Source organism: Danio aesculapii, chromosome 6 (assembly GCF_903798145.1).
Source record: "Danio aesculapii chromosome 6, fDanAes4.1, whole genome shotgun sequence".
NCBI classification, from domain to species: domain Eukaryota; kingdom Metazoa; phylum Chordata; class Actinopteri; order Cypriniformes; family Danionidae; genus Danio; species Danio aesculapii.
In genome coordinates, this window is record NC_079440.1 from 27105356 (window position 1) to 27131834 (window position 26479).

The 26479-nt window shown below is 37.3% G+C and overlaps 1 protein-coding gene across 3 annotated transcripts in view; it reads right to left on the reverse strand.

Annotated features, from left to right (window-relative positions):
• card14 (caspase recruitment domain family, member 14) overlaps positions 1-26479 on the reverse strand; it is a 73110-nt gene that overhangs the window by 37447 nt on the left and 9184 nt on the right. For 2 of the 3 annotated variants that reach the window (XR_008837976.1, XM_056459867.1), the window contains exons 2-7: positions 12673-12810; positions 12091-12297; positions 11677-11795; positions 2699-2851; positions 2475-2594; positions 2151-2276 (exon numbers count right to left, since the gene is read on the reverse strand). Coding sequence is in view for 2 of the 3 variants with exons in the window: in XM_056459867.1 (XP_056315842.1) it covers positions 2151-2276; positions 2475-2594; positions 2699-2851; positions 11677-11795; positions 12091-12297; positions 12673-12810 (863 nt within the window). In the remaining variant the exon portion in view is untranslated. The remainder of the gene's footprint in view (positions 1-2150; positions 2277-2474; positions 2595-2698; positions 2852-11676; positions 11796-12090; positions 12298-12672; positions 12811-26479) is intronic. The other variant, XM_056459868.1, reaches the window with a different exon arrangement.

Here is a 26479-nt window from a genome sequence, read left to right on the forward strand (position 1 = left end):
AGTGTTCTAAAATGTTCTGGTAGACAGCTGAGTTGACTGTAAACACCAGCATCAAACCACTCGCTTATGACACTACCCCAGATTTCTGAATTGCCCTTGCTTGACAATTCTTTCAAGGCTACAGTCATCCCTATCACTTGAGCACCTATTCCAGCCACATTTTTCTCTTCCTCTTAACACTCTGTTAATACACTTGGATACTGCACTCTTATAGAGGGTGTCAATGATAGTCTTCTGCACAACCGTCAAGTCAGCAGTTTTCCCTACCATTCTGAGGTCTACTAAGCCAGACTGAGACAATTTCAAGGTCGGGGAAACTTTACAGGTAATTATTAGCTCACTAGATTGGGACACAAGGATACTACAATGTTGAACTTTGTCATGATATTCTAATTTTATGAAATTGTGATATATTTAATTTATCTTTAATCCATAGCCATTACAATTGAAACAAATAAAGGTTTGAAATATTTCACGTGTGTAGTGAACTAATATAACATACAAGTTTTACTTTTGAAACAAATTATTGGAATGGACTTTCACTCAATATTAACATTTTTGGCAGATACCTGTATAAACAGCAGCCACTGCACTGTGTCAACTTAGCTTTCCAGCATCCCACCACCTCCCCTAATTCTTCTCTTAATCACTCAATCTTCCTCATCGGAGGTACACTCAAAGGGAATATTTATTTAAATATTTCCCAAGTTTCCCAGAATAGTTTTTATCCTGGAGATAGTCTTATTTATTTTGGTTTGGCTGGAGTAAAATCAGTTTTTAAATTACCACTGTTGTCCAATGGCTTTATAAGGTTGGCTTTAACCTAATAACGTAGTTAAGTCTTTACATTGCATTGAATTTTAGAATCTTGCAAAATAACTAGTAAAATATAATGTAAATGATATAATATTAGGTCATCATGGCAAAGACTAAAGAAATTAGTTATCAGAAATTAATTCTTAAAACTGTTTAAAACTGTTTTGAAAAAAATAAAATCTAAGATTTAAGGAATATTTCAGGATTTCCTAAATTTGTCTCAGATGATTAAATTGTGGCTGATATCCCACAGTTTGAACAGGGCTTTAAGGGTTGTTTGGTCATTATGCTTTGCTCTGGGGATTTGCTTTGCTCTGTACATGTTTACCACCAAAACCTGCAACCAGTGTTGCCAGACGGAAGATAATTATTGTATTTCTACGATAATATCGACCTCTGTATTATCAATAATGAAAAAAAATCCTATAAATGTACGATAATTTCAGAATTTTAATCTTAGGGCTTCTATACGTATTGATCTAGCTGCATCTTTTGTCTACTGTCTGTGAGGAGAACGTGGAGTTATACGTGGAGTTAGTTATCTCATCTTACGTTATTTTCTCAGCCTATCAACATGGAGAATGGCTCTCTCTCGTGAGTAAATATTCCTGCTGTGCGTGGCCATGCTTAAGTTAGTCGTTTTCAGGTTGAGGTTGATTGTTTAAGCAAGAAATTTTAAAAAGTAGAGCTGAAAAGGAAGGTGAGAAGGTCAGGGGAGTTTGTCCTTGATGCTCTTGTTTTTCCCCAGTCAAATGCATCATGAGTAAGTGTTTTCCCAAAGTTAATCTCATCAAAACAAAGCCACGAAATCGGCTCATTACAGATACTCTGTATGGGCTCATGCACACCTCAGAGTATGTTAAAAATTCGGGAGGGTGCACTGCTTTCAAGCCAACCAGCACTATGTTGCGGTCCATGACGGCATCCAATTTGTACCTCAAAATTAATCCCTTAACATTTGGCAACACATGCAGGACAGCGACTTGGAGGTGGAGTTTGAACCTTCCCACTAAGGTACACCTAGTTTTTATTTTTCTTTTACATATTGTGGTAATTTGCATGTTGGGTCAAATCGCTATTTATCTAAATAATAGCTTTATACTCTCTGGTTGACTCTGGTTGTATGATAATTTTCCTCCAAATACAATAATTTTCAGGTTCTGGTATGATACTTTGACATTTAAAATCTGGTAACACTGCGTGCAACACAAGATCCCTAAAGGTTTGATCCCTCTCACAACATAATATCATTATTCCCTCAACCAAGGAACAAAGGTTACCATTAGATTTCTATATTAGTGTAAAATGATTTTTTAAAAGATGAGGTTACTAACCTTGTCTCTCTCTGCCTGCACATCTTCAAGCTGACTCTGAAACAGCATGCTCCTGTGCTTATACATCTCACAGTCCACGGTCATCTTTGCCACCTCCAAAGCCAAAGAGTTCTTCTCTTCTAGGAGCTTAAAATGTGATGGAAGGGAAATGGTGAGGACATTAAAAGCAAAAAAGTGAAAGGGAGTTCTAAATACAAAAACTAAAACATGCATTTCTCCTAACAGGGAAAAGTACAGCAAAATACATTTTATAGAAAGTACAACATACAAAGTAGAACAAAATAAAGACAAAACAGACAACATTAAAATTGAGTCCAATTTTACTTCTTCTTTCTCTTGCTGAAGTTGTTCATTTTCTTCATTTATTCTGTTGACCTCTTCAGCAAGTTCTGAACGTCTGGTCTCTATCTCTTTTAAATCATGGGCTAGGATATCCTGCTTTACCTGATTGAATGAGTCAGACAGACAGACATGGTTACAGTGAAGATCAGTAACATAAAATTGGCTGGCTTGTTATAATATTATATTGAAATTAATCTATAATTTACCGGGGAGAATGTCTCAGTCTCCAGTAACTTTGCACGTACAGCACTGAGCTCATCTTTCAGCTTCTGTGTGTCACTTAAATTTTTTACAGAATTCTGCCTCTGGAATTCTGTCTGTTTCTGTGCCTTCCTTAAGTCGCATTGCAGCTGGTAAATCTAGAGAAGAGATGAGGAGAGTTCATTGCACCTTGATGCTAATAAAAATACTTAAATAAATAAAAATATCTGCATTTAATTTTTTATAGAGCAATTTTGAAAAACATTTTTAATCCATTTCAAATGTTGACTATGGTATTTATTGTCTGTTTTAAAGTATGCATACCTTATTTTTCTGGTAATAATAAAAAACCTTTCCTTTTAAGGGAACTTGAACTGCAGATTTATTCAGCCCTTTAGCTAATTATTGCACATTATCCCAACGGAAATAAAAATCAAAGGCATAATCTCTTTACACCTCAAATTTTTAGACAGTAATGAGGTTACTTTACAGTCAAGTGAAGACATTAGCATATGTCTCCTCACATTTTTCTCATGAGACAAAAACTCTAATGCTGATGGTACACAGTGAAGTATTACTCGACAGCATTACGAGTTGATAAGAACATCTTTACTTGGTGCTCACATGCTCATAAAACAAATCAACTTCCGGTACACGCAGGTAACCATAGGAACGTATGACATAGCATGCATATTACATATTACAAAACCCCACCTGTTTAACATTAATGTGTAAACATCTCAGACAACATTGACAACAATTTCTGTCTATATCTGTATTGTGCATACAGAACATTCTTAAAGACATTACAGTTTGTTTGTTTTTTCTCTTTAATGGGATGTCATTATAACAGTATTGAATAGTGGTGGACTGGTTATGTGTACAGAAATAAGCATTTTGGAACTCTCTTTTTTTCTTTTTTAAAACTGCTTAGCTCTTCACTCAGCTTTACACATAGTTTTTATATTGCACTGGCTTAATGACAATCCGTCCAGACGTGCGTGTTGGTATTGTCTCGTCTGTATCCTTTTTTTTTTTCAAGAGGTCGAGTGCTATTATTTTCAATGGTTTTCTTGTGTCTTTGTTCAATCAGATCTCTCTTAGATGTTTCACCAAATTGCACTCTTTTCTGATTAGACTATGCTTGTGTAATTGTGTTTCCATTTGGTGTTTGAACCAAGTAGCCTTTTGTCTCTCTGCATTTTTCCACAATATTCCCTGGGTGCCATGTTCTCCTTTTCTTGTCCTGCACTCGTACACTCTGTCTGTGGAATAGTGGTGGTAAGTTTCTACAGCTGCACCGATCATGATGTGTTTTCATTAATGTTGTCCTTTATCCAGGCATTGCCTGTGTTCTAGCTTCCCTTGATCTGCAGGACTTCATAGGAGTGTGGTAATAGGTCTGCCAAGGAGCAGTTCTGCAGGGGTTGGTAGAGCACTGTCAATGGGTTTTGTGTGCACCTGCAACAAGGCCACTTGCAAATCTCCTTTGTGTTTTTTTTTGTTTTTTTGATGATGATGATGATGGATTTGAAGTGTCTGACGTGACTTTCAATAAAGCCATTACTTTTTGGGTAGTGAGGTGAACTTGTGTTATGTTTTATTCCCCAATCAGCCATGCATTTCTTGAACAGTTGTCCTGTGTACTGTTGTCCATTGTCTGTTATTATTTAATCTGGTTGACCAAATAGAGTCATATAGCATTGCATTTTTTGTGCAACTGCATGGCTGCTTGCTGGAATCAACCAGTGGATATTTAGATATTTAGTAGAATACCTGTCCACAGTAGGTTGGTGCTGATGTCCATATATCTCAAACAGATCAGATGACAAGTACTGCCATGACATTGTTGGTGTTTTGTGTGAAATGAGGGGCTCTTTTTGTTGTTCTTTTGTCTGGACTCATTTCTAGATTTTTGTATCTTGCTTGAAGTTTCTGTGCAAGATATGGATAATCCTTTTGTTTTTGTCAAAATAAATTGCTGCACATGGATTTTTGTGTTTTGTGATTCTCCATCTCATGGCAGCAGCATGTAAAGACTTTTGCATATGGGGACGAGGGGTTTGTGGTCAGTAACCACAATGAATGATTTGCCATACAAGTGTGTATATATAGTATCGCTGCATTCCATACAAGAGCGAGCATTTCTCTTTCAATGTTGCTGTATCTAGGTTGGCATTCTGTTAGTGTTTTTGAACTGAAAGCAATGGGCCTGTTGTCTTGCGGCTGTGCTACACCAATGCCTCTCTTCTCAGTGACTACGTTTACATGGACACCAATAATTTGATTTTAATGCAATTAAGCCAATACTCTGATTAAGAGTTAACCATGTAAACAGTGATTTTTTAAAATTAATTTAATCTGATTAAGGTCATAATCGAACTAAAGAGAATCGATTTAAGACATGTGGAGTATGCTGATTTTAGTCGCATTATTGAAGTGCATTACAGACATGTAAACACCTTAATCGAATAATTACCATCATCTAGGACTTTTCGCAGCGTTTTGCGATAGGAAAGTCCACACACACGCACGCGACTGTTTGACACTCTTTGCACCTACCCAGTCAGTGTAGACCACAGACACTTGCATCGTGAAATGTGGAGGTTTTTTTTTTCTTCCATTCAGCATCCGGTATGAACTTTCATTAAACAACACTTCCAGCAGTTCATACTCATCCAATATCTCGTTTGTCACGGAGGGCGAGCATGAAATGTTCGTAAATGAACATGAAAGTGCCAAACCGCAGTTGAAGTCAGCAAATTAAAAGTGAAACACCTGAAATTACATGAAACTCCGGAGGCAATGCGGATTGCGTGGTGACACAATGACGTTAATCGAATTATGTGCAATAACATGTAAAACAGGATCATGAAAGGAACATTCAAAAAGCAACTCATGTAAACACCTTAGTCTTATTATTCTCTTAATTAGATTAAAGCAAATAATTTGATTACTGATGTTCATGTAAACGTAGTCACTGTTAAACACTAGTCCTTTTTCTGTAGCTCTTTCTAGATGCTTTTTCCCTTTCACAGATTAGAAGTGACCCATCTTTCTTTGTGCTGAAAGCAAGACTAGAACACCAATCTGTGTGCTCTTCTCCTTTTCACAAGTCTCCTTGGCTAACAAGTGTATTAAATTCATTATGAAGTTTGTCCTTGATGTGGATACTGAATTTGCATGGAGGGTCAATTAATGGGTTAACACCTTATTTTAAAACAAGCTTGGCTGTGTCTGTGAAATTGCCAACTTGTGGTCTGGGTACATCAAAGACGTAAAACTTTGCATCAGTCCATCTGGACTCCTTATACTGACATGACATGTTGATTCTGAAGCAGAGAATTTCATCACCAGTGTATGATGTTAGCTTTACATTGGATGCTGGTTTTAGATATTCCATGTTTTGAGTCAATGTAATATACATCTGTCTGATTGTGTGCAGTGAAAGTGTGCTTCCAGATGCCCTGGTATCTATTTTTAGGTCAACCGTGTATCTATATCTTTGCAGAAATAGTGGTTTAACATTCAGAGTTGTATATGCTTCATTCCTGGGCAGTTTTACATAAATGCTGTGCATGCATTTTGCACTGATAGTGATGGAGTAAAAGTGTTTTTGGTATCCATACTCATCTTAGGCAGCATCTACAACATTGATACTGAGCTCATCTTTATGTTTGTGGTCTTTACCACACAAAGAGCATGTGTCATTGTAAGCTGGACACTGTCTTGGCTTGTGGTTAATGTCACAGTTCTGACATATTCGTTCTCTTGTTATGTTATGGACTTTTTCACAGTTTGACATGCAAAGCTGTTGTATCTGTTTGTTTCCGGCTGCTAAGGCTTCATACTTTCTCTCCTCTGCTAGTACATCAGCAATGGGATGGAATTTAGGCTTGCTGTGCAGATAATTTCTGAGAGCATCAAAAAGAGTCCTGAAAATAATAAGCTCAACAAGAGGCTCAGTAAGTTCATCATCTGTGAACTGCACTTCAGCGCTAAAGTTTTGGCTCTAGTCACAAAGTCATCAATGCTTTCGTTTGGCTTTTGCCTGCACTGCATGAGATGAAGTCTGTGAAATCTGAAGTTTACGTTTAGTTTAAGTTGTCCTTCAAAAAAAAAAAAAAAGTTCGACAAGGTGGCAGACTTTCTCTTATCTGTATCAAAGAGCCTTAATCTTTGATACTGATTAATCCTTCATCTTTAAATCCTCTACAAATTTTTCTAGCCTGTTTTTCTGTATCTGTTATCATGGTTGAATAAGCACATTGCTTCACTTATATTGGCACCAGACCAGTTCATCATAAGTAAGTGCGATGCAATTATTTAGTTTTGTGTTGCATTCCTTGAACTTGCGTTATAAGCTATATTTTACTTTCCATGGTTTTTGTACTGGACCTTGTAGCGGTTATCATGCAGGCAATGTGCTTCTTTTTGGTCCCACAATGTTTACTCAAGATTGCATTGTGAAGAGGACTTGCACGTTATGCACAGCAATCGGTCACAAATCAGGCTCAAAGCATAATGATTTTCTGCTTCAGTGGTCACGAATACTCAGGCGGTTAGCGCGGTTAGGTATTTACCGCTGCCATCTTGAAGCCTTCATAGAACAAATCAGCTTCCGGTACACACAGGTATTTATATATGTGTATGACATAGCTCGCATGTTACATATTACAACACACAACGCAGCAATGTTTTGAGCAATGTTGCCAGGCAATTTTGCAGAGCGATGTTGTTTGGCTACTTTCTATTAGGAATGGGAAACAGTATTGCATCTGTAACCCATTGACCTAACTAGTTACCCTGTATCTCACCTGGTTGCCGATTAATAGCATCATTTCCCAAAGTTGTCCAGCAATATTGCTCAAAAAGTTGTCATGTGTCAGTTAACACTCAGCATAACACTCTCATATTCATGTCCTCTAGTTTCATCAGAGATCACATCAATATCCCAAAATCTGCTCAGACTATTCTCCTTGATCAAGGAATCTGGTGCACTCATGGTTGTCTCCTTTAAATATTCATAAAACATCTCATTATGATCCCAAGATTTTTTAGACTTCTTCTTAAATTAATCAGATGCTTTCACATAAAGTTTCATAAGAGATCCCTTCAGCATTTCAAAATGTTTTTAGGCCTTTCTCCTTCATGAAGAAATCAGGCGCTCTCACAATTGATGCTAAATTTTCATTAGAGAACTCTTTAACATCCCATAAGATTCCATAAGAGATCTCATCAGGATCTCAAAATGCTAAATATAATGATGTTAAAATAATAAATATAATAATAATAAAAATAATAAGAGATCAGTTTATGGAAATGACCATATGTAACATTTATAATAGGAATAACAGATTCATTGTGATGACATGAAATTAGAAGTATATAAATGATAGACGGTTTGGTGCCGCCCTATTGATTAAAACATTGCAGTAATTTTCTTTATTTTGTATTTGCTACTTTAGTTCAGCAAAAAAATGCTGATGCTGCTATCGGAAGCATGTATTAAATGCAGGAATAAAAAATGTGATTAAAGTTAGGGGTGTGACAAGATGCTTACTCCATGAAACAAGTCACGAGACTGGGTTCACGAGAATGAGACGAGATTTTTACACTATGTTTAAGAATCTACAATGATGAAATATATACTTTAAAAATGTATGTAACCATGTATTTTTTGGAATTTCATTTATTATTTTTCAGCAGTTTCACTTTCAGCTACATTTCATTCATGCCCCCTTGACAAATTCTGAGCTACTGCATTCAAGTATGAAGTAAGGACTGATAGGAGAGAGTTGTTTTAATGGAATTTGATACCACACATGAATGAAAAGAAAACATCTGCTTTTTCTAGACAGCATAAATGTGTATTCTGTGATGATGATGTTAATGACGAGTGTGTTGAATCTCCAGCAGTTCACTCTGTGTGCACACTCGGAGAAGATAGGTATGAGAAGTTCTTTACTGACTCGGTAGGTGTCAAACAGTAGTGTCAAACAGCTGTGTGTTTTTATATGGCTTATCCTGCGGCAAAATGCTGCTAAAAGTCCAACACAATGCTAATAAATTGATTACTGTGTTTGTGGAATACTCCAAATGTCTTAATTCGATTCTATTTGAATTATGACTTTAAGCATATCTAAAGTGCTATTCCATCTCATGGTTACAAACCATGGTTAATTTGTGTGGTTGCAGTTGTAGCAGCCTGTTTTAGACGAAGCACCGGTGGCCTCTGGTGAAAAAAAGTGGTTACGTCACCCAATCAAACGAGTGACAGAACACAGAGGCCGCCTGGGTTGCCAGGTGTGTGCAAAGCACTGAATGTATGGTTCAAATTCAATCCTTACTTTTATTCAAGCAATTTATTTTTATAACAAACTGTTTTTTTTTATCTGACATGACACAGGCTTCTCCAAAAAAAATAAGTAGATGTACAAGAGACATCATTATATATTTTTTCTATTTACCTTCAAACAAAAAAATGTAACGTCCAAAACTATTCACACCCTTTGCAAATTTGTCATATTCTGTGGGAAAATTCAAAGTTCTACATCATTCCAGATATTCAAAGCTATTCTAAAGCATCCTAATTACAATGATTCATTGGGAACAGCTCAACTCAACAGGTAAAAAAAACAAAGGCTCTCTTTTGTTGTTTTGTGGACAGTCATGGCTAAGACAAAATAGCTCATTGAGGACCTGTGGCTGTGCACTGTCACTTCTCAATAGTCAGGAAAGGGTTATTAGACCATCTCTAAATGTTTTGAAGTTCCAGTGACTACAGTGCAAAGTATTACTAAAAAATCCAAGACATTCCTCACAAAAAATCTCAGCGGACATGGACAAAGGAGGACAGTAAGAGAGGTAAAAAAAGATTTCAAGAATCACTACCAAAGCTATCCTGAGGAATCTGGGCTCTGCTGGTGGCAACATCTCAAGGCAGACATACAGTTGAAGTCAGAATTATTAGCCCCCCTGTTTATTTTTTTTTCCCAATTTCTGTTTAACAGAGAGAAGATTTTTTTTTCAACACATTTCTAAACATAATAGTTTTAATAACTCATTTGTTTTATCTTTGCCATGATGACAGTACATAGTATTTGACTAAATATTTTTCAAGACACTTCTATACAGCTTAAAGTGATATTTTAAAGCGTAACTAGGTTAATTAGGTTAACTAGGCAGGTTAGGGTAATTAGGCAAGTTATTGTATAACGATGGTTTGTTCTGTAGACTATTGAAAAAAAAATAGCTTAAAGGGGCTAATCATTTTGACCTTCAATTGGCTTTTAAAAAAATTAAAAACTGCCTTTATTCTAGTCGAAATAAAAAAATAAGACTTTCCCCAGAAGAACAAATATTATCAGACATACTGTGAAAATTTCCTTGCTCTGTTAAACATCATTTGGGAAATATTTTAAAAAGAAAAAAAATCAAAGGGGGGCTAATAATTAGTAATATAGTAAAACTAATATAATTAGATAATAATTATGCCACAACCTATTTATATTGCAGACCTTCCATCCTCCACTCTTAACATGGTCAGATCATCTGCTTTGCCCTATTTAGGGTTTAAGGAAATTCGTCATCAATGCTGTCCTGTGGCATAAATCTAAAAAATCTCATTGTGTGACTTTGGACTCATTCCCTCTCAGGGAACCATTATTTGTGTAATGTGTGGACACAATATTCATGTCTAACAGAAAAGTACAAAAAATGTATAATATAAAATGTTATTAAGTAATACAAAAAAATGTAAGAGCAAATATCAGATATAATGTGATGATCGTCATTAGAATTGTATTTATACTATTATATTGGTGGTTCATGACTGGACCACAATTGTGTCACTAGATAGTAGGTTATTTAGAGCTCCTTGTATGGTGGTTCACTATCTCTCATTCTCACTCATGCTGTCAGAGTATACGGGTGATTCCGGGTCACTATGTGCATGCTGTTGTGTCTTTGCAGAGAGTGTGGTTCTTGTTTCAGAGAGTTATTAGATGCGGACGTAAAAGTGAAAACAAGTTTTCGGTTAACGAGTGTTAAAAACATCATGTGTTCTGGTTTTATTTGAGTGAGGTGCATTTTTTTTTTACATTTTGGGGCTTAAGTTGCCTTTTTTTTATTTTATTTGAAATGTTTAATCACCGTTGTGATCAGATTTAGTTTTTCTGGGCCCAGTACCTACAACGGGTGATCTGGTAAGCAAATGTTTTTCTTTTTTTTTACTTTAATTTGAATGATGTTAAGAGTTTTGTATTTATAGATATATTATTTTATCACCCATTGATTGGATTGTAAAGGGTATTAATAGGTAATGTACCTGGGCTTGGAAATGAAAGTTTGTTTGGTTTATGACATAGGTCTCAAACTCAATTCCTGGAGGGGCGCAGCTCTGTAGTTTGCTCTAACCCTATTTAAACACACCTGATCAAACTAATCAAGGTGTTCAAGGGTAGTCTTAAAAACTCTTGATTATTTGGATTAGGTGTTTTTGAATAGGGTTGGAGCAAAACTGTGTAGAGCTGTGGCCCTATGGTTTGAGAACTATGGTTTATGATGAGTTGAGCTATAATGTGTTGAATTTAAAGCTTGTTTTTTTTTCACCCTTTGTTAATAAATTGATTTGGTAGTTTGGTTTAGCTAATTTAATAATACATTTGTTGAAACTTTATTATTTCATTAATGAAATTATTTGATTAACTGTTTATTAATTTATTAGCTAAATACCACTACAATAGAATATATTTTGCAATTAGAAAATGAACAATTGAGTTGCTTTAACTTATAAGACCAAAGTTAAAGTATTTAAAAAATGGAATTCTGTCTATGGAATTCTGCTGTTTGTCAGGGATATAAGCACATGTACTGTAGACAAGAGAACAGGTTTAGCCAAGCTTCATACAGGTTTCAATGTCATACTTCATACATGTTTCAAGGCAAGTAAAATGCATACATCTGATTGTTTTTTTTTTACCTCAAGTTGCAGGTCTCTGTTGCGTATAACATTTGCAGACTTCTCCTCAAGAGCTGTAGTATATCTTACATAGAGATCACATTTCTCATCTTTCAGTTTCAACAGTTCCCTGTTTAAACCTACACAGAAGACAATCAGATATTAAATAGAATTGACACAAAGAACAGCTAAAAAAGTAAAGCACACAATTCAATTCAATTCAGAATTTCAGTTATTCCAGTTCACAATAAGGAATTGACAACTGTCAATGTTTAAGTGCCTATTTTATTAAATATCATAAAATATATTTTTAAATCATTTTATCTAAATGTATTTGAATAACAATAAATATGTTTGTAAATATATTTAGTATTGATATTTATTAGGAGTTATTGAAACATGTCAAATCAATGTAAAAATGTGTTAAGTGCACACCATCAAGGTGATTGTGCAGTCGTGCATGCTCTCTTTGTATCTGGATGAACTCTTGATTATTTTGTTCAGCCTGTCCCAGTTTTCCTTCCAGCTCACAGCACTGAGCTCTCAGCCGTGCAGACTCATGTTGTGTCACTTGTAGCTCTGTCTGCATACTGCTCACAGCATGAACCAGGTACTCCGTCAACTCGGTGTACTTTATCAGGCCTGGCAAGCAGTAAACCAGGTTTTAGTAATTACTCTTAAATGTGACAAAATTCAGTAAAAATAAAAAAGAAAATAACAATTGTTTAAATAATCAAACAAAAAATCATATTCAATTAATCAATTCAAATAAATTTTAATATTAAAATTCAATATAAAAATCGATTTATAATTGTTTAAATTGGTTTTATGTTAATGTATACTTTATCATCAGCCATTATGACAGACACCTAAAAAGGCTTTCAAAACATTTTAACTAAATTAAGAGTTTAGATCAAGGCCTGGTATTTTAAGTTAAAACCTTGCAATAGTGCAGCTCTTTAACTACAGGAGATCACTTGATCAGAATTCAAATGGGATAACAGGGCACTGACTGACCGCTGAAGTGCGAAGGCTCAATGCTGGGCTGGCGGCCAGTGATCTGTGTGTAGAGAGTGGGGTAATGAATCATCAGACTTTCAAGCAGAGCCATAGCTCCATTACGACTCTGTATACGTAACAAATCAAGCATATGACCTGCAGGAAAAAAAATCATTTTTATTTTTAAACAATAATTTAATAAAAGTATAATCTATATATAAAATATAACATAAAATTTCAGATTTTATATTACAAAAACCAATATAGTAGAAATTTACAGAAATTAAGGGGCCAAACAATGCAGAAGCAGAATGAGTTGTCAGACACATGGCAGAAAACAGAAAACGTCAAGACAAAGTAAAGCCATTAGGAGATGATTTTAAGCAAACTGATTGAAAACCTGTTTAACTACTCTTAACGGGCCAACTGTTTATTGCATTTGGCAAATTTGTCTATCATATGCTTCAAGCATCAGCCTAGGTTGATAACACCAGTGTGATTGTACATGGGAAAGGGTAAAAATAATGAAAAAGCTAAAGATTCTTAGTAAAATATTAGTTTCTTCACCTTACTGCTCAAAATGTGTTGTAATATATTGCAACTTCAGTGGAGGCACTAGAAAGTTTGAGTTAAGGAATTCAAATTTGCTCTGTGTAATGTCCTGTCTGTGTAAGACACAATTTGCGTTCCTTCATGCATAGTGCTGCAATTTGTCACACACAGTCACGTGCTTTTGCATTGTTGCTTTTGCAATGCGGAAACCATTGCTAACCAACTAAGGCTGAATGTCCATTGTTATAAATATAAGGAAAAAAAAAAAAAAAAAAATTCTGGTCAGTTTAAGATATTCCATAAAATGCCTTATAGGCTAGGGGTCTTATTTTTTGGGCTTAAGATCACCTTTATGTATCCCTTTTAAAATTTAAATGCGTTTCAATTATTTTAAATTAAGTGATTTTTCTTAATATGTCCTCCTTGATGTTTCAATAATGCATAATAATTTACACCATGTTAAAGACACAGAAGCCAGTAACTTTCAGTTGTCCAGTTTGTCATTTAAAATTTCCACTTTTGTAGGCTCTACACAATGGTGTCATAGATCGACATAACAGCCTAAGCTATATTGTAATCATTTAAAGAATTACAAATATCAGCTATTTAAAAAAAAATAAATAAAAAAATACCAATATAACACAAACAAAAGCTATAAAAATGTAGGTATATACGGTATAATTGGAACACGGGAAGTGAGACAGACAACTGAATTTTGGATCCACTTGCAGGTTTAATCAAAGTCAGGCAAGCAAAGGTCAGGTGCAAACAGATGTATAAAGGCAGTCCAGAATCGTAGTCAAATGTATCAGGCGAGAGGTCAAAAAGGCAGGCGGCAGACAGGACAATATAAACTAGGCTAAGGTCAAAACACAGGAAAACTAGACTAGGAGAAACACATTGTAAATGTCACTTTACAGAAAACAAGACTCGGCAATGTGAATGAGTGTGTGCTGCTTTAATGGTGTTTGTAATCAGTCCTTGACGATCCTCAGGTGGCACGAGTGTAATCAGTAGAGACTTGGAGCAGGTGAGAGTATGTGTGTGGCATGACTGAATATGTAGTCCATTAATGGCGGAATTGTAGTCCATGTGTGTGAGATCCAGCGATCTGGGAGTTATGATCACTGGTGATCGTGACAGAGCCCCCCCCCCCCCTCTAAGGAGTGGCTTCCAGACACTCCTAATACTGTTCAGGCAGGAGGTGGAGCGGAGGCGGAACAGGGGGAGGGATGGAAGGCCAGGACCATGCAGCGGAGGCGTACCTGAAGCATGGGGCTGAGGAGGGCCTGGAGGGCGGAGCTGCGGAGGGCCTGGGGCGTGGAGCTGCGGAGGGCCTGGGGCGTGGAGCTGTGGAAGGTCTGGAGCTGTAGAGGACCTGGAGTATGGAGCTGTAGAGAGCCTGGAGCCTTACTTTCAGCAGACATCGGCGGGTCATATGAACCTGGTGGATCACACGGCTTTGGCAGCTCTGTGAAGTCCTACGGCCTTGGCAGCCATTCGTGGAACTCAGACTGCGGCTCTGGCCTTTCGTGGGACTCAGGCAGTTCGGGCCTTTCATGGCACTCAGGTGGCGGCTCAGGCCTTTCGTGGAACTCAGGTGACTGCTCTGGCCATTCATGGGACTCAAGGGGATCTGGCGCCCACCATTCGGGAAGCTCAGGCGGCGGCCATTCGGGAAGCTCAGGCGGCGGCCATTCGGGAAGCTCAGGCGGCGGCCATTCGGGAAGCTCAGGCGGCGGCCATTCGGGAAGCTCAGGCGGCGGCCATTCGGGAAGCTCAGGCGGCGGCAGTAGCTCTGGCAGCAGTGGCTCTGGCAGTACTGGCGACAGTGGCTCTGGCAGCGACAGAGGATCTGGTAGTGACTGAGGATCTGGCTGCTCTGGAGGTGGTGGTGGCGGCATCTCTCGCAGTAACAGCTCTGGTGGTGGCAGCAGCTCTGGCAGCTCAGGTGGTGGTGGCCATTCTGGTGGCTCAGGTGATGGCATTTCAGGAACTGGAACAGGAACAGACTCGGAACAGGAAGCCATCTTGTGAGCCGGAGGACTGGAAGCGGCCATCTTGTGAGCTGGAGGATGTACCGTAGACTGAAGAGATGGTGATGCCAGCATTAATGTCTCAGTGGGGTGTACAGCGAGCCCTGTTGTCGTCTGTTCATGCTGTACACTGCCCACCCCAAAAAACATTTAGGAGTTTCCTCTACTTCGCCTTCTGTGAATGGGGACCCACTCATTTGTAGCGCCAGGTCAATATAGTTCTTTATCGAGCAGTGAGGATCATTTAATGGCATCTGTGAGTATAGTGGTTCAGATAGCCAACCATGAAGAAAGAAAAAAAACAAAAAGGCATACCTCGTTCAACGTAGTTAAATGAGCCAGATTAATAAAGTCTTCCACATATTCTTCGATTGACCGGGCTCCCTGACGCAGGCATATGATTTTAATCCCCACTGGATCGATGTTTGGCCGAGTCTTCTGTAACACGGGGGGGGTGACACTGTCATTGAATTTTGGATCCACGTGCAAACAGATGTATAAAAGCAGTCTAGAATCATAGTCAAATGTATCAGGCGAGAGGTCAAAAGGCAGGCAGCAGACAGGACAATAAGATAAAATAGGCTAAGGTCAAAACACGGGAAAACTAGGAGAAACCCATTGTAATGTCACTTTACAGAAAACAAGACTCGGCAATGTGATTGAGAGTGTGTGCTGCTTTAATGGTGTTTGTAATCAGTCATTGACGATCCTCAGGTGGTGCGAGTGTAATCAGTAGAGACTTGGAGCAGGTGTGAGTATGTGTGTGGCATGACTGAATATGTAGTCCATTAATGGTGGAATTGTAGTCCATGTGTGTTTGTGTGTGAGATCCAGCGATCATAAGAGTTATGATCGCTGGTGATCGTGACAATAATATAAATAAATCGTTTTAAGCCATTTTTAACTTTCATTTTACAAAGGCCTATCTGAAAAAAGATTTTAGATATTTTCTAAAAACAATAAACAATAGAGGTGTTTTGAAATATTATTTATGAAGTATTTGGATACGATGATATTATTCAAAACATGCAAAGAGACAATTTTTTTTTGGGTGCACGAAACCATCTTTTAATTGTTTTCTGTCTTTCAGTTCTGTACTGACCCATTCCTTTCGAATGTTCCAACATCCATTATGAATGATTAATTAAAAAAAGAAAAATATCTACGCACGAATCATTGCACAGAAATGAAAATCATTAAAGTCCTACTTCAATTAAATAAGCTAATAAATATTATATTAAATTTGTACCTTTAAATTAGCAAATTAGCCCATATAGACCACAGTGCGTGTGTGTGTGTGTGTGTTATGTTTACTATGTGTGTGACATAATACATACTAATATACTAGAACATTTCTGGATGATGATATAAAATGGGAGAAAAAGCACTGTTTTACATTGCAAGAATACTGACTTTTGTTTAGATTTAGTCCATTCCACAATTTACACATTACTGTCTGGCAAGTATTGCACAAATATATGACAAAGCACTTAACTTTACTGATAAAAAAACAAACAAACAAACAAACAAACAAAAAAACAAATATGTCTAGTATTATGTAAGTGTAGCAAACATAATATAACTCATAAAAAACTCATGATACTATTGATGAGACAATCATAATTAGGCTATTTAATTTCCTTCGCACATCTCTGTGTGTTCGCTGCTGTATCAGTTTAGTATGTTTACTATGTTACATAACTGCCCATTGTTGGTAATGTCTTTCTTGTTTTAGACCATTTTGTGTGGTACTGCGCAACACTGGAGCATTCCGTGTGGTCTACTTCAGCACTCACAAGCAGTCAGGCAGCCATAGTGGAGGAGAGAATTAAGCAGCATCAGTATGACAACCTTCTTCAGCAGATAGAGGAGGACAAGTTGGCAGAATCACAGAAGAGTAACACAGACTGCGAACTTGAGCAAAGGAGGCTCAGCGTGTACAGGAAGAGGCTCCTGGAGCAAAGGAAGCATCAGCTAAAAAAAATAGCTAAAAAAACAACAAAAGCTAAAAAAAGGCAGAAACTGACTTAGACGTAGGGTTGGGTACCGAAACGTGGTGCCATTATAGCGCCAGTACCTTGTAACCGGTATGTACCGGATCAAATCAGCATATGGATTTTGGTGCCACTGGTGCTGCGACAAGGACGTAAGAAGCATTAAGGGGTGCATCAAAGGCACACATAAGTATGCTTTGTCACACCATCTCTAAATATACTATATACTATATCTAAATAAACTTTGAGGAATACGGACAGGCAATGTCAGGCGTTTGTTCTTGTTACTTAGGGAACGGATGGACGCACGCATATGGAACAAAATCAATGCCAAAAGTATTGAATTAAAAAGCTTGTTGAATAGCACAAACTGAAAAAAATAATGCACCGTATTAACAAGTTCTTGCATTTTAATGACTTGAATTGCAGGGTTTGTATTTTTAGGTCCTAAAATTTAACATAGCTGTTTATTTAAGCTGTGAATAGTTCAACTAAAAATATTTCAAACATGTTTTCGTACTTATAAATTCAATAATTCATTTTCAATTTCCAGGATTCACTTACAAAGTATTCAATACCCTTTAAAAATACGATGTATAATATTCAAAAGGTAATTTTCAGTTCATTTTATTTCAGTTCAAATATTCGCTTCCATAAATTCAGTGGCTCAAATTCGACTGTTAAAATTCAACATTACATCCGGGAACTGCAGGAAAAGCAATAGATTGCAGATTGAAGATCGCCAGCTGCTTTTCCACCAGCAGGTGGAGATGGAATAATTTAAGATTTTTTACCCAGTAAATAGACGAGAAAAAAGCTAATTAAGGCACAAAAGTAGCATTTAATATTAATATCAGTGTCTTGGACATTATAAGTAATAAAATGAGTATGAGTAAAATAAGTAAATGATCTTTTGGTCATTTATATTTGCCCTTATGTAACAGAAGCCAGTTGGTGATCGCGTAAACCTCACTCCTCGGATTCAGCGACAGACGTTGTTCTGCAATATTTAGCCGGTTGTTGCTAGATCGGATACGTTTGCAGCCGGAAGTTAATGACAATTATTTCTATTATTTATAAAATTTCCCATTTATTGTATTTTATTAACGTCTACCTCCACCCCAACCCTAAACCCAACCATCACAGTACCGTAAAAACAGTTGTTGTACAGAGTATTATTTATGTTATCTGTTAAATTTCCCAATAAATTGTATTTTTTAACTACTCCCACCACAACCCTAAACCCAACCATCACAGTACTGTAAAAATATTAATTATTGTTACACAGTTTCATTAAAAAATGCTGCTTTATTAATGTGCATATCGCACTTCCGGCTGGCAACATATCTGATCTAGACTTTACTATCTTTAATCTCCTCACAGCATTTGTCTCCCATACCGGTATCGCCAGCTCGCGCCCTGCTCGGACCAGTGGCGTTACATGCACATTAGAGATGCGTGGATGGGCTTTTATTTCATCCGCAACCGCATCACAAAACTCATCATCCGTCCGCCATCCATCCGCACCAATATTTCTGACCAATTTTTAAAACCGCACCCGCCCGCCATCTGCTGATAGGGCTTTTTATTTGAATGGCTTATTCATTTTTATTATTAAATGAATGTTTCTTTATTGATTATTAGAGAATAGAGAATGACTTTAATGTAGACATGTAGTTAATCCAAACGTGCAAGCCAAATCCAGCATTAATTGACGACGCTTTGAAGTGACGCTAAATGATACAAGGACGTGTCTTTGGTCCTCGAGTTTTTTCCTTGCGTCCTTCCCTCGCATCCCGGAGGGGTGGAGCTAAGACACGAGGAAAGAAAGCAAGGAAAGGAAACGAGGATGCACAAATAAGAAATGAGAAGCACCCTATAAAGCTCTCAGAATATCCAACACGAATATCAGCAGTGAACTCCGTCTCCGATCAGCGCACAGGGACAAAAATAAATAGTCTAAATTAAACGCACTGTACTGTACATATTTTTTTTTATAGTAGCCTAATAGAAAACGCATTTTGACACATCACATCATTTCACTACTAAATGCCTATTTCACTTTATTTTTAGCAAATAGATAGAATAATAAGTCATTTCCATTATAGCCTAATAATGTTCACATTTGTAGTTGTCCATAGCAACCCCAAAAACTTATCTGCTTGTCTTGCACATCTAATTAATGGCCACAGTTTTTCGACTACTTTTATTTATTTTTTGCTGTGGAAGTTATTGAGCTTGTAGAAATCGGAAACAACACCAATTCTGCGACACAGATGAACCTCTATTGATATCTCTATCAGACAATGCCTATTTTATATGCCAAAAGAAACAACAGGCAGTAAAAAAATATTAAAATAAATATCTTAATGTAGGCATAGGCTATAGTCGCATGCGTTGGCAAATATTTGAAAAAAATAAATAAATAAATAAAAACGTCATATCGTAGTTAAGCCTTATAGGCTCAGTCACCCCCACAATTAGAAATTCAATTAACAAATATATATATATATATATATATATATATATATATATATATATATATATATATATATATATATATATATATATATACCATCCCTCTTTAAGCGAACATGAAGTCTGACCAGGCTAAATTGCCTGTATGACAAGTCTATGCCCCAATAACCCATGAACTTACGATCATCCCCACAAACTTGAAGCATAATGAAGTACTACGCTTGCGACAAAGCAATTCTGGCAAAATAACCTTAAGCCTCAGAACGTAAAAGCGAGGCCAAATAACTAATACACAACATGTCTAGAATAGAACAGGCTAAACCAATATGAACGTAAAATTATCAGCTGACCGAACTCAAAAGTTTATATTAAACATGGGCTATGTGTAGATAACATAGGCTAATTGGTTTAATATGCCTGACCTTAGGTCTAGTTTGAATTTTCTTGGCACTATGCAGGAATAAAATAGCATCTACAGTGTCAGGATTCAGACGAGAGCGCCTGGCCTCTATAACGCGCCCTGCTTCACTGAAGGAGCGCTCGATCACAGCACTTGTTGCTCATAGACTCGACTAGACATATTACTACCTGATGAAAATTTGACTATTTCAAAGTGTGCTCGATTTTTTGGATGTAGGTATGGTCAGATCACATTTAACAATTTATACATATTTTTTTTATTTGATCGGTACAACCGCCCGCCACCCGCCCGAATTTAATTAAAATATTATTTTTCGTCACGTCATCCGCCCGATCCGCGGTTTATCCGCGGAGTCCGCGGCTGAAACCGCCAACCGTGCATCTCTAATGCACATAAACCGTCTTTTGATGAATATGATATTACATTCTCTATCTTCATTAACTCATTCTTCCATAGATGTAAAGTATAATATTGACTGGCTGCTAAAGAATATAAACGTAAGAGAAAGGAAATAAAATAATCATACAAAATTCAAAATCAGAGAGATTTTATGAGAATGTCACACAAAACAGTTTACTTGCAACTGTTGGACAGATAGTGTTAGATAGTGACAGTGTTCAGGTATGATTTAAGGTTGGGTATGGATGGGACGTGTAATTTAAAATAATTTAACATAGCGAGCAAATGCATTAAAGGAGCGTCTTCAGTTATTAATACAGAACCGTCTAATATATGGCATAAGCATTAAGGGCTTATTAGAAGGGTTTGCGCTGTTTAAACGCAGCTTTTTTTCAGGATTGGGGGAGGCTATAGTTTCATTATTTAAATTATTATTGTTGTTGTTATTATTTTATTATTATTATTGTTATTATTATTATTATTTTATAACATTTATTTAGGCTACTGCGCTTGAATAAGTCATCAGTGGTTCTCAATTAGTATTTCTTTTTAACACTCTGCCTGCCTTTCATTTTTCTAATTTTTGGGGTTCTGCCATGGTGCCTTTAGTTTGTCCAGATAGTTTTTATTGTTATGTAGTAGCCTAGGCTTACTGCACGCCTTTATTTTTATATTATGAACGAATATATATATATATATATACTTTATTATTTAAAATGATTGGCGACCTCTAAAATATAGACTAAGCCGAAGGAGAATGAATGAATTGATGAATGAATGAAATATTTGGCGTTTTTTTATACCTGTGCGGCTTGTACGCGGCAAACGCAAAGGAGTGGCCGCGAGCTCTGGTGGCCGGTCAGAGCCAGCACCGCACTTCAAATACTGGTTGAGAGATGCTGGATGGCTGCCAATATTTGATGGGAACACCTCTGAAGTTTCAGATGATATCTGGGCCTGTGCATAGTTATGAATGTGAAAAGTGAAAGTCGTGACATTTGGCCAAGCATGATAACACAAGAGCAGGGATGTCCAGACGCGGTCCTGGAGGGCCGGTGTCCTGCAAAGTTTAGTTCCAACCCCAATCAGACACACCTGGGCTAGCTAATCAAGCTCTTACTAGGCATTCTAGAAACATCCTTTCAGGTGCATTGAAGCAAGTTGGAGCTAAAATCTGCAGGACACCGGCTCTCCAGGACCGAGTTTGGACACCGCTGCACAAGAGTGTTTCCATTATTATATTAATCATACCTATTAACCCCCCCCCCCCCACACACACACACACACACTTAGCGAGAATCACGCGACCGTCACCACCCCCACTTAGCTAATTTTCGCGACCGTCACATCCCTACCACGTAGCATAAATGAGCACCTGCCCATTTAAGAGTCTGTGAATGGCACTGCAGAACAACTTCTGTCACTGAATCCGAGGAGTGAGGTTTACGCGATCACCAACTAGCTTCTGTTACATAAGGGCAAATATAAATGACCAAAAGATCATTTACTTATTTTACTCATACTCATTTTATTACTTATAATGTCCAAGACACTGATATTAATATTAAATGCTACTTTTGTGCCTTTATTAGCTTTTTTCTCGTCTATTTACTGGGTAAAAAATCTTAAATTATTCCATCTCCACCTGCTGGTGGAAAAGCAGCTGGCGATCTTCAATCTGCAATCTATTGCTTTTCCTGCAGTTCCCGGATGTAATGTTGAATTTTAACAGTCGAATTTGAGCCACTGAATTTATGGAAGCGAATATTTGAGCTGAAATAAAATGAACTGAAAATTACCTTTTGAATATTATACATCGTATTTTTAAAGGGTATTGAATACCCTTACGAAATAAGTACGAAAACATGTTTGAAATATTTTTAGTTGAACTATTCACAGCTTAAATAAACAGCTATGTTAAATTTCAGGACCTAAAAATACAAACCCTGCAATTCAAGTCATTAAAATGCAAGAACTTGTTAATACGGTGTATTATTTTTTTCAGTTTGTGCTATTCAACAAGCTTTTTAATTCAATACTTTTGGCATTGATTTTGTTCCATACACGCAATGCATGCACTACAGCGCATTCAGTGAATGAGAGAGACTCTCATCAGATCAGCACGCATGATTGCGTTCATCAAATTTGCTTAAACTAAGCATTCTAAAGCGTATTTTACAAGCAAGAATCCTGACACAGCGACGTGAAGTAGATGCTTTATAAAATTTGCGTGTAAGCTTTGCACGTCAAACTTAATGATACATTTGAGGGCTCAAAGGCAGAGGAATGCACTCTCTGACATCGTCTGGCACTTTCAATATACGTACACGGACACCAATGCTCCGATTTTTACATGATTTAGACAATACTCTGATTTAGAGTTTTTTTTCTTTCCATTTAACGTGCGGTATCAAATTCCATTAAAAGAGCACTCTACCACCAGTTTCTGTGTAAACAAGCTTGGCCCCCCTAAATTTGGACCCGTATTTTTGTGTCAAAACGCCACGGAGAAGCGAGAACAGCCATCGGTGGCAGATTGCGGAGATATGACTGAGGCCTCTCTCTGCGCGCTCTATATCAGGACCACTCGCTTTCTCGGGCACTTGCTCTCTCTGTCAGTGATGGTGCTGCGCGTATTAGCCTAGTTCCCCGCATTCGTCAGAGGTTGACGCCCAAATTGACACAGGTAATAGCGATTTTAACACATTTAATATAGGAAGTCCTCGGCTATGCAGAGACCATTATTAATCAGAAATGTGTACATAGTTTTACGTTAGGATATGCAGTATTGAATTTACAAACAGTCAGCAAGTACCAAAGAACAGATGTAACACATTGATCAAATGTAGTTTTTAGTCACGCTCATGTAAGTCATATTTACTTGTTTAGGTTTGCCTTCATTCATTTTTGATTTTCGTCTTCAACACACGATTTATTTACAACACATTTTTAAACATAATAGTTTAACTAACTCATTTCTTATATCTACTTTTTTATCTTCCCCATGTTGACAGTTAGTGCACAACATTTTACTAGTTATTTTGCAAGACAGTTGTATTCAGACAAAGTCCCTTTAAGTATTTTATAGTCTTTCATACAGATTGAAGTGTAATTTAAAGACTTAATCAGTTAATTATGAAAGTTGAAATTAGTCAAATTATTTTGTAACTGATTTGTTGTGTATATCAAAAATATGCAGTAAATATTTCTTGAGGAGGCTAATAATACTGACCTTATTTTTTTAAAGAAAAAAAACTGCTTTAATTTAAGAAATAAACAATAAGAAATACACTTATTATGACTCCAGAGTAATTATTTTTAGGAAACACTGAAAATGATCAGAAACGTTATTTTAAATGAATGGGAGTGCAAAATAAATTGACTTCAACTGTAGGCCTATCTGTTAAAGTTTACAGGTGCAAAAATGTGCCTTGATGTACTTGAATGTTAGAAATGTGTTAACCTACACCAGTACAAAGTTACTTGTCAAATAAATGAACAAGGAAGATTATTTTGAGTTTAAGTTATTTAATTATCTTGTTTATGAAGACTGCAGAGTGATGCATGGAATGACTTCGAATAATTTTTTAAGTATTTTGTGATATATGGTAAAATGTGCCCCCCAAAAGTAAAAGTGGCCCCTGAACTGAAAAGGAGTTCAGTATTTTGATGACAGCCTTTCCACAGGTTAGTAGTAAGCTAATGTAATTTCATAATGCAAATCTAAAATTAATGCTAACCAACAGATAATCAAAGGAAATTTATTAATGTAATTTAAATATATAAAATATGATTTTGATATGATATAAAATATGATATACAAGATTTTGTCAAATAAAAGATTTTTCTAGAGTCATCCATCATAATTTTGTGGCTGAAAAGTATCGGTTCAGGCACTGTTTTGTCACCAGTATCATTTTAAAAGAGTCGATTTAGCACCGGTATTGAAATAAACCCAAACGATACCCAACCCTACTTAGAAGTTGCTAAACTTGTAAGTTCTTTAATCAGCCAAGACTCAAGTGTGAAAGATGCCAATCTTCAAGCCTCCCCAGACACAACTGCACTGCCACCAAAGTCCTTTTGTGTCAGCCCAACTCCATATTCTGTCCTACAGCAGTCTCAACACCTCACACTTCCCAAAATGCAGTTCATACAAACTGTTCCACATATACACTCTCAGAAATAAAAGTACAGGAGCGGTCACCGGGGCAGTACCTTTTCAAAAGATACATATTTGTTCCTGAAGGGTCCATAATGGTACATCAAAGGAACTTTTTAGGTGCATTTGGGTACAAATATGCACCTTTGAGGGACCATTGTGGACTCTTTGGGTACAAATATGTATCTTTTGAAAAGGTACTGTCCCAGTGACAGCTCCTGTACCTTTACTTCTGAGAGTGTACAGAGCACACTAAAGGATCCATACATAGTGTATTCAACACCCTACATTCCTCCAGTGACATTACAAGCCGCTAAGTCAGCACACGTTCGAGCTCAAACTGCACAATTTTCCATTCAGCATTCACCAAGACCAATTTCAGTGACACTATCCACCTTTATTCATATGCCAAAGACAGTTACTCGTGTTGCTATGCAGATGAACCTGTTTCCCATACCAGCTACTTGCCTCAACCCGGAACAGAGCTCTTGATGGCCGAAGCCTATGGTATTCCTCACCCTACACTACCTGTGCTTGACAGTGGTACAAAAAGCGACTTTGCCCTTCTGAAATTGGCATTAGACAGGCTACTAAGTCCCTATAGTCACATTAGCAAGCAATACAAATAATTAATTCAGTTCTATTAATCTTTTATTCTATAGCGCTTTTACAATGTAGATTGTGCCAAAGCAGTTTCACATAGAAGATTACAGTAAATTGAAACAGTGTCAGTTCAGTTTTCTGTGTTGAAGTTTAGTTTACTTCAGTTCAGTGTGGTTTAATATTCACTGCTGAGAGTTCAAACACTGAAGAGCAAGTCCATCGATGTGCAGCTCCACAAGTCCCAAACCATGCAAGCCAGTGGCAACAGCGGCGAGGAAAAAAACTTTACCAATTGGCGAAAGTAAAGGCTTAAAAACCTAGAGAGAAACCAGGCTCAGATGGGCACGACCATTTCTCCTGTGGCCAAACGTCTCGTGCAGAGCTGCAGTCTAGGTGCCAGAGGCTGGAGAACGCTGGATGTCCATCGTGGAGAAGCTGCAGGTGGGAGTGGTCATTGGCTGGTGTACAGGCTGGACCTTCAGGATCAATGCTAGGACTCGTCTGTCACTGGGGTTTTACAGGTATCAGTCTCATGCTCTCCACTCCTCCATGAACACCACAGCAGCTGCTGAGGATACCAAGTGTTAATGAGTCATCTGAAATTTGCTAGTGCACAACAGCTGGCTAAAGCTTATATGCACCACCCACAACTATACACTGCAGCTTTACAAGCTTTACAGGCAAAGTATGGCCAACCCAATCTGAATTAGGGGCCATTATGAGTACACCACCACTTAAAATAATCCAATCCAATCCCTAGTTGGTATGTTGAGGACTCTGGAGGGCTTGAATGCATATGAGCTCATGTGTGGTTCCCACGTTGACCACCTTGTGAAGCCATTTGCCTACAGAGTACTTTTGGAGTACTGCTTTAGTCATGGCATCCTTCAATCTGGTACAGACAGAACTTGTACACTCTACGACCTAGCAGCCTGGTCTCAGACAAAATCACACGCCAAGCAGACCTCCAGTTGATCTGTTGCTATGTTTCAGTCAGATATTACAAAGTCATCTGGGAATTTCATTGGGAGCATTCAATGTCTTTGTTTCTGACTTCAGAAAACTCTGTTAAGTCTCAAGCAGCAACACCAATAAATGTCAGTTCCAAGCCAAAGCCGTATTGTCTCTATTGTGACAACCAAGACCACTTCCTTAACTCATGTGATAAATTTAAGAAGCT